The 15,405-nt window shown below is 41.4% G+C and overlaps 1 protein-coding gene across 1 annotated transcript in view; it reads right to left on the reverse strand.

Moving 5' to 3' along the window:
- LOC106578803 (zinc finger CCHC domain-containing protein 24) overlaps positions 1-5,560 on the reverse strand; it is a 42,177-nt gene extending 36,617 nt beyond the window's left edge. Inside the window, exon 1 of the mRNA XM_014157967.2 lies at positions 4,977-5,560. Coding sequence (XP_014013442.2) covers positions 4,977-5,216 — 240 coding nt within the window. The 5' untranslated portion in view covers positions 5,217-5,560. The remainder of the gene's footprint in view (positions 1-4,976) is intronic.
- Positions 5,561-15,405: the final 9,845 nt, after the last annotated feature.

The following is a 15,405-nucleotide window of genomic DNA, read 5'->3' on the forward strand; positions in this document are numbered from 1 at the left end:
ATAATATACTGAACTCTACTCTACTGAACTATACTGTACTGAACCCTACTGTACTGAACTCTACTGAACTGAACTCTACTGAACTCTACTGTACTGAACTGATCTCTACTGAACTGATCTCTACTGTACTGAACTATACTCGAATGTACTGAACTATACTCTACTGAAATATACTGAACTGAACTATACTGAATTCTACTGAACTGATCTCTACTGTACTGAATTCTACTGAACTGATCTCTAATGTACTGTACAGAACTATACTGCATTCTACTGTACTGAACTACACTCTACTAAAACATACTGAACTATACTCTACTGCACTATATTGAACAATACTCTACTGAACTATACTGTACCGAAATGTAATATACTGAACTATACCATACTAAACTCTACTGAGCTATACTGAAGTATACTCTCATGTACTATGCTGAACTATACTATACCGCACTATACTTTACTGAACTATACTCTCATGTACTATGCTGGACTATACTGTGCTGTACTCTACTGAGCTATAGTGTACTGAACTGAATTATACTGAACTCTACTCTACTGAACTATACTGTACTGAACTCTACTGTACTGAACTCTACTGTACTGAACTCTACTGTACTGAACTCTACTGTACGGAACTACACCCTACGGAACTACACCCTACGGAACTCTACTCTACTGTCCTGAACTCTACTGTCCTGAACTGAACTATACTGAACTCTACTGCACTGAACTATACCATACTCTACTGAACTCTACTCTACTGAACTATAATATACTATACTGAACTCTACTCTACTGAACTCTACTGATCTCTACTGAACTGAACTATACTATACTGAACTATACTGAACTCGACTGTACCAAATTCTACTGAACTGATCTCAACTATACTATACTGAACTATACTATACTGTACTCTAATGTACTGAACTACACTCTACTGTACTGAACTACACTGAACTACACTATACCGTACTGTACTGAACTCTACTGAACTATAATATACTGAACTCTACTCTACTGAACTATACTGTACTGAACCCTACTGTACTGAACTCTACTGTACTGAACTCTACTGTACTCTACTGTACTGAACTGATCTCTACTGAACTGATCTCTACTGTACTGAACTATACTCGAATGTACTGAACTATACTCTACTGAAATATACTGAACTGAACTATACTGAATTCTACTGAACTGATCTCTACTGTACTGAATTCTACTGAACTGATCTCTAATGTACTGTACTGAACTATACTGCATTCTACTGTACTGAACTACACTCTACTAAAATATACTGAACTATACTCTACTGTACTCTACTGCACTATATTGAACAATACTCTACGGAACTATACTGTACCGAAATATAATATACTGAACTATACCATACTAAACTCTACTGAGCTATACTGAAGTATACTCTCATGTACTATGCTGAACTATACTATACCGCACTATACTTTACTGAACTATACTCTCATGTACTATGCTGGACTATACTGTGCTGTACTCTACTGAACTATAGTGTACTGAACTGAATTATACTGAACTCTACTCTACTGAACTATACTGTACTGAATTCTACTGTACTGAACTATACTGTAATGTGCTCTACTACAATTCTGGTTTGTGACTACTATGATTTGGCCAATTCAATTGCAGTCATTATATAACTTATTTTTCGGTCACCCTGTTCACGTTCTGGTAACAGAGTGAAGCTTTTTAGTCACTTAATAATTCAGAAACAAACTTGATTTCAGTATAAAAAAAAAAAAATACGAATTGGTAGGTCTACCTTTACGTGTTACTTTAGTGAACTTTCATGATCCTCCCTCCTCACGAGGGAGAGAAATTAGAAAATATCTTTAAAATATGTGGGTTTTTGGTTCACAGAATGACAAGACATTAGGTAATATTTCTTAAACTTACAGAACTCAAATAATTTATGCAAAACTAAATATAAATGTTGCTATTAGTTGTCAGGAGTCTTTACTTCAAAATTATTGTGTTTTTTATGTATTTCTAATACCTATTAAGACTTTTTTTTAGGAGATGTTTTTCAAGACCCCTTTTCCATCTGTGTCACCATAAATCTGTTTATTTTAGGTTGGAAAATGGTTGAACGATGCCTTGATTTTAATTTCATTTGACACCAAATTTGATTTGCTCCTATAAACTTATCGTTGATGTTTTTTTCGAAGACCCCCCCCCCCCTCCAAAAAAAAGCACACCTATTCCTCTGGGCAAACGTAGTGTACTATATAGCGAATAAGATACAGCCTAGCTTTCTGTAGCATATCTCACAAGCCAAATAAATCCTAGTTTCTTCCTCACCGCGTCTGATGAATGTGGTATTCTACTTGACATACTGCACCAGTCTATATGTCAGACTTCTCCGGAGAGGGATGGTAATCGAATTGAGCACCACCACCAGCATCAGCAGGCCCCATGCAGTATAGGTACATTGCATAGGGTCTACGTCCAAAACGGCACCCTATTCCCTATATAGTGCACTACTTTTGACCGTAGCCCTATGGTCCCTGGTCAAAAATAGTGCACTACTTAGACTTTTTCAACTCGCCCTACCTCCCCTGGCAGCCCACTGACATCAGAACAGTCTCAACACACACCAGGCACTATGTACTGTGTAAGAGGGGCTCATTCATACTATAGCCTACATTCAGCTAATCACCAGTCACCACACTGTTGTGGCCCAATGGAGGCATGTATGTCAGAGCTAGGGATTTACTGTATGTTTGCTGTACGTTTGCTGTACGTTTACTGTACGTCCAACTAAAATAATATTGTAAGTGGGTCATGGATTAAAATGTGAAAATATGTAGGACGGCACATTAGATTGGTAAATTATTATTATAATTTTCTTTTATTTAACCTTTCTATTTAACTAGGCTCGTCAGTTAAGAACAAATTCTTATTTACAATGACGTTCTACACCGGCCAAACCCAGACGACGCTGGGCCAATTGTGCGCCGCCCTATGGGATTCCCAATTCTCACGGCCGGTTGTGATATAGCCTGGATTCGAACCAGGGTCTGTAGTGACGCCTCTAGCACTGAGATGCAGTGCCTTAGACCTCAGGGGTTGTGCTTTCACTCTTAAAATGGGACCGTAAGATTTGTAGCCCTATGGGTTGAGTATAATTATTATTATTATAATCAAAACCAAATTATATACAAAAATATTTGTGCATGCTTCGAGCATACAGTATACAGCTTTTATGTTCAACTTGAGACAAAAATATGGTTAAATGTGTTAATTGCAATGACAATATTATAATTGTTCTATGAAAGACAGAATACAATATTGGATTAAGTTCAATCAAAGTTGTTTGGCATGACACACATGACACACGACCCCCCCATCCTGGGAAAAATATGATTTGTCCCCCCCAATATATCACTGAAACATAACTATGTAATTTAAATAATATTAATAATACGCAATGAAAGCAATTGTGCTGATTATAGACACTTAATAGCGCGTTTTTAAGTTTCAAAAGATTGCGACCCCCCCCCACCCTTTGCCTCACAATGGTTTGATCCACTGCCAGTTCCTTAGTTGGCAGGGTAACAGAGGGGTGGTATCCACTGTCTGAAAGGCACTCAATGAACGTAACTGACGTGAGGTTAATCCAGTCAATCGCGCACACACACTAGCTGAATATGCAGAGCTAGCGGGCAAATATTAACTATTAAGCTAGCTAGTACCTATTCCATTTATGTGGCCTCGTCAAAGATGGAATCTTTGCTATCTTCAATTTATTCCAAGATCAGCATGCAGATGATGTAAGTTAGTGCTTCAAAGTCCCTGTGATAAGGTTAGCGATAAACTGAAGTCCAAACTGAACTACACTCTCTTCTACCATTGTCTTAAATATAGTTAATGGTCTCGTTGCAAAAGCTAAATTGTCGCAAGGGAACTTTTATTTATTTATTTTATTTCACCTTTATTTAACCCGGGTAGCAAAGATTATAGCAAACACCACTGAAACGGAATTGGTGCTCGCTAGCTTTGCAAATTCAGCTATTGTTGGAAGCCAGCCAATATGAAACAAACTATTAAAATTACAAAAGGTTGCAGCATATGTTGTGTAAATGGTGAACTCATACAGCTGTCAACTCTTGTCATTTTAATCCGTTTCACATTTGCTAGCTACCTTTTAGATCGAAGCCCAAATAGAATGATAAAAGATATGATAGAAGCCCATCTCCTACTGTAAATAACCTACACACTGTGTGTGTGTGTAGCCAGCCAGCCAGGTAGAAAAATGGCAGAAAAATAAAAGACGGACAGCAGAGTATTTTTCAGTACACCAAAACGCAAAGTAAGAACCCTAGTAGCCTAATATCTCAAAGACTAGTTGATCAAATGTTCATAAGAAAGAAATGAAATTCTAATGGAAATGTTTCACAATGATGTCATTAGGCAGAGCAGGCAACAGATGGCACACAGACAGCAGAGTTGGGGACAGATATGCAGGGACAGACTGGCAGAGACAGGGAGTCTCAGGTAAGTTTGTTGAGTCTTTGTTTGGCAACATTATTAAAGGTTCTCAATTTTTTTGACTTGTAAAATAGGAACATAATTGGAAAATGCCATGGATACCCCCACTCTCAACTTAAACTGGTGACTGAACTAAGATTTGTTAAAGGCAATGGTATTGCTGTTGTGATTAGTTGTGTAGTTTTGGGTACCGGTAGTTAGGAGTACGGCAAACACCTTATTTCTTTGGTTCCTCAATATACATTTACCATATTACAATGTAGGCTATGTGTTACAGCACTACATTTGATGTCCCCCTCAGGAATTGCTCTTGAGAAAATGTCATGTAATTGTCCCCTCCAAAGTTGATATCAGATTTTCGCCCCTGATGACACACTCTACAGTTTGTACAAAATCACATATTTCATAGTTTGTTTTTTTAAATAAACTTTTCCCAACTTTACCTCATTCCTCTGGAGCTGCAAGAAGTTGTTAAGATAGTTGAAGTTGAGCGCAGAGCTCAGGTCGACAGCAGCAGCGGACCGCTGTTTGTAGTTGTTCAGGTCCAGTGGAGAACTCTCAGAATCCGGTCTGAACGCATCGAAGTCATTGGGCTGGTGGGAGTCTTGTAGAGACAAATAGATCCAGTTCAGTAGTTGTGCTGGTTGGTACACAGATGTACCCGTATCTATGGCAGACATCATGTTGATCTTTGGAAGAGGAACGCACAGCGCGTCTTGAAGTTAAAGCGCCTCCGGAGTTATTGCTGCAGAATTAGGCTACCAAAACCAAATCACCTAAACCCGATACAAAAATAAATCCTTTCCAACTCTTTAACCTGCTAAAAAAAAAAATCCTTGCATTCACCTCAAAGAGCCCTCTTGGACTCCAATCCCTGGATTATGGTCACGGGAGAACCGTGATAAATGCATGACAGGGCAAAACGTTCGTGCCAGTCAAAATATATGTGGACTCCACTCTGTAGCCCATCTCCACAGCGGGGACGAGCTCAGCTCATTGCATATTCTCTCTCGGTTATTGGAGTGCTTCATTATGAATAGCTAGCAGGTCTGATAGAGCCCCACAGTGGAGGTGTCACAATACCCATAAAACCTTGCGGTCAATCAGGAAAATGGTTCCAATCATTTTTCCCATAGGGGATTTTAGAAACACTTAAAATAAAGGCTGTGTTTCGTGTAGGCTTAACCTGGCGTGATTTTTTTGATAACCGTGTAAATCTATTTTGGACAAAGGTGACTTTTGATAATATATTTGGCTCTATTTACACTCAGATTCGAAAATGCTAATTAGCATCAAAGTAAACATCTTGCAAAACTACAAACCCCTGAAAGCTCCTGCATGTCATCTCCAGCTGACACCTTTTCTAACAGTTATTGTGTCAATTTAAAACATGCACAAGACAGTTCACAGCACTGTCAATTTAAAGAAATGTAGCCTATTGATTCCATACTACATTTAGCTGACATTAGATAGTTAATCCAGAGATTCTTACCGTTGCCTGAATTCAGCAGTCTCATCCAGATCATCATGGCATTTGTAGGTCTTTATGATAGCCACGTTAGCAGTTAATTAGCATTTCATTGTCCTAGAGAGATTTACATGGTTATCAAAACGTCACGTCAGGGTGAGCCTACACAAAACACAGCCCTTATTTTAAGTGTTTCTAAAATTCCCTTATGGGAAAAATGAATGGTGGAAAAAAGATTGGAACCATTTCCCTGTTTGACCGTTAGGTTTTATGGGTATTATGACTCATACTGTTGTAATCTATGCTAGAGTAGTCTCGAAAACCCATAGCTACAGTAGGGTCAGGTTTTCGAGACTGATGCTGTAGTGGCAGTGGTATAACGTAGGCTACTTAACAAAAAATACTTTCAAGTAGGCTACTACTTAAGCAGTTTTTTTAGGCTATCTGTACTTTACTTCACTATTTATAATTCTTGACAATTTATACATTTGCTTCACTACATTCCAAATTAAAATAGTGTACATTTTAATCCATACATTTTCCCTGACACCCAAAAGTACTTGTTACATTTTGAATGAATGCTTAGCAGGACAGGAAAATTATCCAATTTACACACTTATCAAGAGAACATCACTGGTCATCTCTACTGCCTCTGATCTGGCGGACTCACTAAACACAAATACTTTGTGTTGGGAGACAACAATTGTGCCGTCTGGTTTCCATAATATAAGGAATTTGAAATTATTTATACTTTTACTTTTACTTTTGATACTTAAAGCTACAAAATTCATATAGACATGTGAGTTATAGATCTTTTATTCTCATTGAAACCAAGTCTAAGAAGCGGTAGATTTGTTCTATGTGTGCTATTTCTATGCTTCCCGTTCTTAAGTTTCGTTTTTGTGTCTTTTACTTTCAGTTTTGTACACCAGCTTCAAACAGCTGAAAATACAATATTTGTTTTTATGGAAAATATATTTCACAGCGGTTTAGATGGTATAATGATTCTCAACACTGTACTTGCTTGTTTTGCCACATAAACTGAAATTAAGCGAACTATTCGAATTTTAGCAAACAGGAAATAGCAGAGGGATTTCTGCATAGTGCATCTTTAAGTATATTTACTTAAAATACTTCTAGACTTTTACTCAAGTAGTATTTTACTGGGTGACTTTCACAATAACTTGAGTCATTTTTCCATTAAGGTATCTTTACTTTTACTCAAGTAAGACAATTGAGTACTTTTTCCATTCCTGTGTAGTGGGTATTGAATGATATTGAGGGGATAGGCCGATTTCCATTCAACCTTTTTATGCGAGTAAAGTAGAACTACATGTCGGATAAAACAATGTCATAAACCTGATGGAAACAGCAAATTTCTCGGTAAACTTTCAAAATGTTGTCAAACCAAAGTACTTTTTTTCTTTTAGTAAAATAAATGATAAGATAAATGGTGGTGGAAACGCTTTTATGCACGACTATTGATACAATAACCATCATATCGAAGTAAATAAAGTCACGAGATGATCTGTTGTGTGGTCCTCCCACTACGACTCAGGAAACCATGCAGTTTAAACTACAGATTTAATAAATTATGATGAACGTCACAGGGTGGTGAATGTGCACGGTGATGAGCTTGATGCTGCTTTCTAATAAATACAGAGGGTCTTATTCTGGTGACATGATGATCGATGCTTGGCTGCCGTTTGACAAATTAAAATAATCTCGCTCTTTTGTCCATAATAATCTCATTATGTAGACTAGCCAACCCACACCGTATCTGCAAACTGTTGGCTAGAGCACACCTGCCAATACCAGAGTAGGCACATTCACTATATGATGGAAAACATTTGAAAATTATATGGAAACCCATTTAACTTGTATTTTTCTATTCGGCACATGGGAATTTAACTGTAAAATGTATTTTTATGTGCACTACATCATCACGCACAGATTTTTACCCGCACCAGGTCATTTTGTATGGAAACACATCTCTGGTGGGGAAAATGTGCACATTATATTAATACATATGTTAGAATATTCGTATGAAAATCTGTCGCCACTTCTATGGAAATTTAGCTAGTGACTGACATAAGAGAAAAACTGCTGATGCAAAACCAACCTATCAGCTACTGATAGGAATAACAGTGATACAATAATAAATATAAAAGGAAGTAAATTACTTAGTTTAAGTTTGTACAGTAAGTTAGGCATTCATATGACTGTGTTATATTAAAATGTAATTGTAAATGAGAGATTTGCAAATTAGAAACATTTTAAATTGCATTGAGTGAAAAGCCATTTCCACAGAGAAGGGCAAACACATTTAACCTGTACAATTTACAATTAAATAACAAATGGCTCACCGTACAATAAAATATTTTCATTATAACTCAAAAAATGTTGCATTTCAATTCTTGACTCAAGTTACATAAGCCTACAGACACACTTCTCTCTCAGCCATGAAATGATCGCCATCTGCTGTTCACCTGAAAGATATCGTGGGGGAAGTGATGTCATCGATTCTGCTGCCAACACAACCATGTTGGATGCTGTGTTCGAAAAGGTTGGCATTGAATTTCTCCTAAAATGTAACTAAATACAATTCCCCTTAAATTAGCCAATTTCCATAAGCAGGGGTTACTTTCCTAGTTAATTGTATATAAACATAATATATTACCTCATATGTATTTGATTTGGAATAACAAAGACAAAATACAAGAATAGATCTTAATTTTTCTAAAGATGGTTCAAGAACGGTATTTTGTTAGTGACAATTATTTCCTGAAAATTTACATTTTTATTAAATTATTTTATTAGATGGTGTGTGCATCAACAATAAAATAAAAAATAAATAATAAGTAAATAAAAAGTACACTAATAATTATATGAGATATACCTATATCATATATGAGATCACCTCTCACAGTTCTGGGTGACTTTAACCTCCCCACGTCTACCTTTGACTCATTCCTCTCTGCCTCCTTCTTTCCACTCCTCTCCTCTTTTGACCTCACCCTCTCACCTTCCCCCCCTACTCACAAGGCAGGCAATACGCTTGACCTCATCTTTACTAGATGCTGTTCTTCCACTAATCTCATTGCAACTCCCCTCCAAATCTCCGACCACTACCTTGTATCCTTTTCCTTCTTGCTCTCATCCAACACTTCTCACTCTGCCCCTACTCGGATGGTATTGCGCCGTCCCAACCTTCGCTCTCTCTCTCCCGCTACTCTCTCCTCTTCCATCCTATCATCTCTTCCCTCTGCTCAAACCTTCTCCAACCTATCTCCTGATTCTGCCTCCTCAACCCTCCTCTCCTCCCTTTCTGCATCCTTTGATTTTCTCTGTCCCCTATCCTCCAGGCCGGCTCGGTCCTCCCCTCCTGCTCCGTGGCTCGACGACTCACTACGAGCTCACAGAACAGGGCTCCGGGCAGCCGAGCGGAAATGGAGGAAAACTCGCCTCCCTGCGGACCTGGCATCCTTTCACTCCCTCCTCTCTACATTCTCCTCTTCTGTCTCTGCTGCTAAAGCCACTTTCTACCACTCTAAATTCCAAGCATTTGCCTCTAACCCTAGGAAGCTCTTTGCTACCTTCTCCTCCCTCCTGAATCCTCCTCCCCCCCCCTCCTCCCTCTCTGCGGATGACTTCGTCAACCATTTTGAAAAGAAGGTTGACAATATCCGATCCTCGTTTGCTAAGTCAAACGACACCGCTGGTCCTGCTCACACTGCCCTACCCTGTGCTTTGACCTCTTTCTCCCCTCTCTCTCCAGATGAAATCTCGCGTCTTGTGACGGCCGGGCCGCCCAACAACCTGCCCACTTGACCCTATTCCCTCCTCTCTTCTCCAGACCATTTCCGGAGACCTTCTCCCCTACCTCACCTCGCTCATCAACTCATCCTTGATCGCTGGCTACGTCCCTTCCGTCTTCAAGAGAGCGAGAGTTGCACCCCTTCTGAAAAAACCTACACTCGATCCCTCCGATGTCAACAACTACAGACCAGTATCCCTTCTTTCTTTTCTCTCCAAAACTCTTGAACGTGCCGTCCTTGGCCAGCTCTCCTGTTATCTCTCTCAGAATTACCTTCTTGATCCTAATCAGTCAGGTTTCAAGACTGGGCATTCAACTGAGACTGCTCTTCTCTGTGTCACGGAGGCTCTCCGCACTGCTAAAGCTAACTCTCTCTCCTCTGCTCTCATCCTTCTAGACCTATCTGCTGCCTTTGATACTGTGAACCATCAGATCCTCCTCTCCACCCTCTCCGAGTTGGGCATCTCCGGCGCGGCCCACGCTTGGATTGCGTCCTACCTGACAGGTCGCCCCTACCAGGTGGCGTGGCGAGAATCTGTCTCCGCACCATGCGCTCTCACCACTGGTGTCCCCCAGGGCTCTGTTCTAGGCCCTCTCCTATTCTCGCTATACACTAAGTCACTTGGCTCTGTCATATCCTCACATGGTCTCTCCTATCATTGCTATGCAGACGACACACAATTAATCTTCTCCTTTCCCCCTTCTGATAACCAGGCGGCGAATCGCATCTCTGCATGTCTGTCAGACATATCAGTATGGATGACGGATCACCACCTCAAGCTGAACCTCGGCAAGACGGAGCTGCTCTTCCTCCCGGGGAAGGACTGCCCGTTCCATGATCTCGCCATCACGGTTGACAACTCCCTTGTGTCCTCCTCCCAGAGTGCTAAGAACCTTGGCGTGATCCTGGACAACACCCTGTCGTTCTCCACTAACATCAAGGCGGTGACCCGATCCTGTAGGTTCATGCTCTACAACATTCGCAGAGTACGACCCTGCCTCACACAGGAAGCGGTGCAGGTCCTAATCCAGGCACTTGTCATCTCCCGTCTGGATTACTGCAACTCGCTGTTGGCTGGGCTCCCTGCCTGTGCCATTAAACCCCTACAACTCATCCAGAACGCCGCAGCCCGTCTGGTGTTCAACCTTCCCAAGTTCTCTCACGTCACCCCGCTCCTCCGCTCTCTCCACTGGCTTCCAGTTGAAGCTCGCATCCGCTACAAGACCATGGTGATTGCCTACGGAGCTGTGAAGGGAACGGCACCTCCGTACCTTCAGGCTCTGATCAGGCCCTACACCCAAACAAGGGCACTGCGTTCATCCACCTCTGGCCTGCTGGCCCCCCTACCTCTGAGGAAGCACAGTTCCCGCTCAGCCCAGTCAAAACTGTTCGCTGCTCTGGCACCCCAATGGTGGAACAAGCTCCCTCACGACGCCAGGACAGCGGAGTCAATCACCACCTTCCCGGAGACACCTGAAACCCCACCTCTTTAAGGAATACCTAGGATAGGATAAAGTAATCCTTCTAACCCCCCCCCTTAAAAGATTTAGATGCACTATTGTAAAGTGGTTGTTCCACTGGATATCATAAGGTGAATGCACCAATTTGTAAGTCGCTCTGGATAAGAGCGTCTGCTAAATGACTTAAATGTAATGTAAATGTAATATGTACTATTTACACTAAAGTATGTGAACACTACTTCAAATTAGTGGATTCAGCTATTTCAGCCACGCCCATTGCTGACAGGTGTATAAAATTAAGCACACAGCCATGCAATCTCCATAGGTAAACACTGGCAGTAGAATGGCCTGACTGAAGAACTGTGACTTTCAACGTGGCACCGACATAGACTGCCACCTTTCCAAAAAGTCAGTTTGTCGAATGTCTGCCCTGCTAGAGCTGCCCCCGTCAACTGTAAGCGCTGTTATTATGAAGTGGAAATGTCTAGGAGCAACAACGGCTCAGCGGTGAAGTGGTAGGCCACACAAGCTCACAAAACAGAATCGCTGAGTGCTGAAGCGAGAAGCGCGTAAACATTGCCTGTCCTCGGTTGCAACACTCACTACCGAGTTCCAAGCTGCCTCTGGAAGCAACGTCAGCACAAGAGCTGTTTGTCAGGAGCTTCATGAAATGGGTTTCCATGGCCGAGCAGCCTCACACAAGCCTAAGATCACCATGCGTAATGCCAAGTGTCGGCTGGAGTGGTGTAAAGCTCACCGCCATTGGACTCTGGAGCAGTGGAAACGCGCTCTCTGGAGTGATGAATCATGCTTCACCATCTGGCAGTCCAACGGACTAATCTTGGTTTGAGGGATGCCAGGAGCACGCTACCTGCCCCAATGCATAGTGCCAACTGTACAGTTTGGTGGAGGAGGAATGATGGTGTGGGGCTGTTTTTCATGGTTCGGGCTAGACCCCTTGGTTCCAGTGAAGGGAAATCTTAATGCTACAGCATACAATGACATTCTAGACGATTATGTGCATCCAACATTGTCGCAACAGTTTGCGGAAGGCCCTTTCCTGTTTCAGCATGCCAATACCCCCATGTACAAAGCGAGGTCCATACAGAAATGGTTTGTCGAGATCGGTGTGGAAGAACTTGACTGGCCTGCACAGATCCCTGACCTCAATCCCATCTGTATGTGACTAAGAAAATGTGATTTGATCTAATCCCTTTGGGATTAGTTGGATCGCCGAATTCCAGCTTCGCCACCATGACAGAGATCGGCCACAGGTTTATTGGCAAGAATACATTGCAGTACTTTGCTAAAAGTTGCCTGGAATCAAGTCATTAATTGTGTGATTATCTGACACCGACTAAAAAGTAGCTCAGGGACACACGACATTAAGGCCTAGATTCAATCAGATTAAGAGTAAACACGCTATAGCCAACACTAGATTGAATCCCCCGAGCTGACAAGGTAAAAATCTGTCATTCTGCCCCTGAGCAGTTAACCCGAGCACCGAAAAACGTAGATGTTGATTATGGCAGTCCCCCCGCACCTCCCTGATTCAGAGGGGTTGGGTTAAATGCATTCAGTTGTACAACTGACTAGGTATCCCCCTTTCCCTTACCCGCACAGCTGTTTTTTTAAGGCCTAATGAATTTATTTAAATTGACTGATTTCCTGCAATTTTTTTTGCAGAATGAAGCCTTTTTTGTGCGAATTGTCGAAGTGACTAGTGCGGGCCACCTCCCAGACAGACCTAGCAGCTTCACTCAGGCGTGGGTAGTCTTTACCTGTGGATCTTCTCTTGACCTCACAGGGTGGGTCAACTCCCACCGTGCATTGTAGGCCTAGATTATCCCGCTGTATGAACCTCTTTCCAGGTGAGGGGGCCTCTCTGTCTTCCTTCCCTTCCCTGAGTTAGCAGTACAGCCATGAGTTCCGCTTCATCAACCCGGGTCACTCGTCTTGGTCTATCCCTGCTTGCCACAGAGGTTAGCTCACTCCTTCACACTGTTGACACTTCACAGGTAGTTTGTGACACGGTATACTACGCGTCAATGAGCAATCCAATATTTATTTATAGTCCACTCTGTACTATTTATTCTATTACGTGGCGCGGCTCTTTACTGCGTGTTATCTCTCTGTTCACGCAGGATACGTTCCGCCACAGGGTTACCCAATTTTTTATAAGCATGGCATAGCCTCAGACACTCCTGCTAGAGGCTGGTCCTCCCTTTCTAGTTGTCCGGACAACACCCTCATGGGTGAGTCACACTCACTTATTCCGGGGTATAGGCCTTCAGCTAAGACTAATTACTTAAAATGAATTCTTAACTGAAAGCAGGGGTTTGACACTTCGTCTGGGTAGAGGATAAACTATAGACACCCAGTGCTCCTTTAGAGTGCCTTTTACACAGTTACCCTTGAGCTCCCCTTTGGTTTCCTGCTCAAGCTCACAATATGTTAACAACTGTCTTGATTTGGTCTTATGTAGCAAAATTGTAAAGTGTTTTTTACATTGGATAAAAGCAGAGACACAGAGCTACAAAATGGTATATCATACAATGCATTTGAGGAACAATGGGAAAGTAATTCTGCTTTGAAAGTTGACAAACCTCACTTTTGAGAAAATGGCCTTGGAATGTTTTGGTACCTACTGGAGAGCTCTTCTTTGTCTACACCAATTCAGCATCGTTCACACCCTCTTAAGCTTTAGCCCACCAATCTCTTTAAGGTTTGATCCGAGCGTTCTGTCCTAACAACAACAGTCAAGCACCCAAGATAACTGGCTAACGTTGGCTAGCTTGATAGCTACTTCTAGACACAAATGAGAGAACAGCTTACTGACCATTTTACTTGCCTAGCAGATCTTGTTAGGCTGTTTTTATGTTATCCAGAGTGTTGTTGACTGCAACTGTGCTGCTGGCAACAATAACATTTTTGCCAACGTTTACTGACACCGGCCATATTCAATCGGTGTTGAGCGTTCGTAAATTCGTCAGTTATTCTGCTCTCTGGCACACTCAAACTAGAGTGCTCTGAAATTGTAGATAGCCAGAGCGAATTTACCAGCTACGTCTATCAACAGTTGTCGTAGTGACATTCTAATGAAATGGTTACTTGCATAGTGGAGTCTTTTGTTAAGACATATAGCTAGCTAGCTAGGTAAACAATGAACCACAATACCAACTCATGATGTAACTACCCTGCATGAATCCGCAGGTAGCTAACCAACCAAGTTCAATGTAAGCTAGCTAACATTAAGCTATAATTAGCAAAGCAAATGGCTCTAAGATATGAATAATAAGATCATACACGTAACGTCAGCTAGCGAGACAGCCAGCTAATGTTAGCTAGCGAGCTAACAGTACACTTTAACTTGAAATAAAAATGACTCTGTCAAAATTAGAAGCGTGTAATATCTGAAAATATATCTAGCTAGACTCTCTTACCCGTATGCATCATGAATGAACGATTCTCCCTGTCACGGATGCCTTAGTTTGAAGATGCCATCTTTTCTCCATTTCCTTAGCTATCATACTCTAATTCCCCTGATTTCAAAACTCGGTCCTCCAGAAAGTGTAGAATAACACTTATGCAGTTCTATTACAAGATACATTTTTTTAAAGCCACATTAGACAGGATTACCTAGTACACACACTGACCAGTTCAAATAGACAGAAGCGTGCTATATGGCAGACCAATCCGAACTCATCTCTCGGTATGTCCAGACCACTCATTATCTCAGCCAATCATGGCTAGTGGGAAGGTTGCTGGCTTTTTCTGTGGCTAAACCAACTAGGCTGGTAATTTAACATTTTTATTCATATTTACAGATGGCATACAAGTCTGTTATTAACTTCTTACGGATCATTGGGATGCTACCGTCCCACCTGGCCAACATCCTGTGAAATTGCAGAGCACCAAATTCAAATTACAGAAATCATAATATTAAACATTCATGAAAATACAAGTGTCATACATCATTTAAACCCTCGACTTCTTGTTCATCCAGCCGCATTGTCAGCTTTTAAAAAGGCTTTACGGCGAAAGCACACCATGCGATTATCTGAGGACAGTGCTCCGCACTCAAAAACGTTTACATACATTTTCCAACCAAGCAGATGCGTCACGG

Source organism: Salmo salar, chromosome ssa19, assembly GCF_905237065.1.
Source record: "Salmo salar chromosome ssa19, Ssal_v3.1, whole genome shotgun sequence".
Classification (NCBI taxonomy): Eukaryota; Metazoa; Chordata; class Actinopteri; order Salmoniformes; family Salmonidae; genus Salmo; species Salmo salar.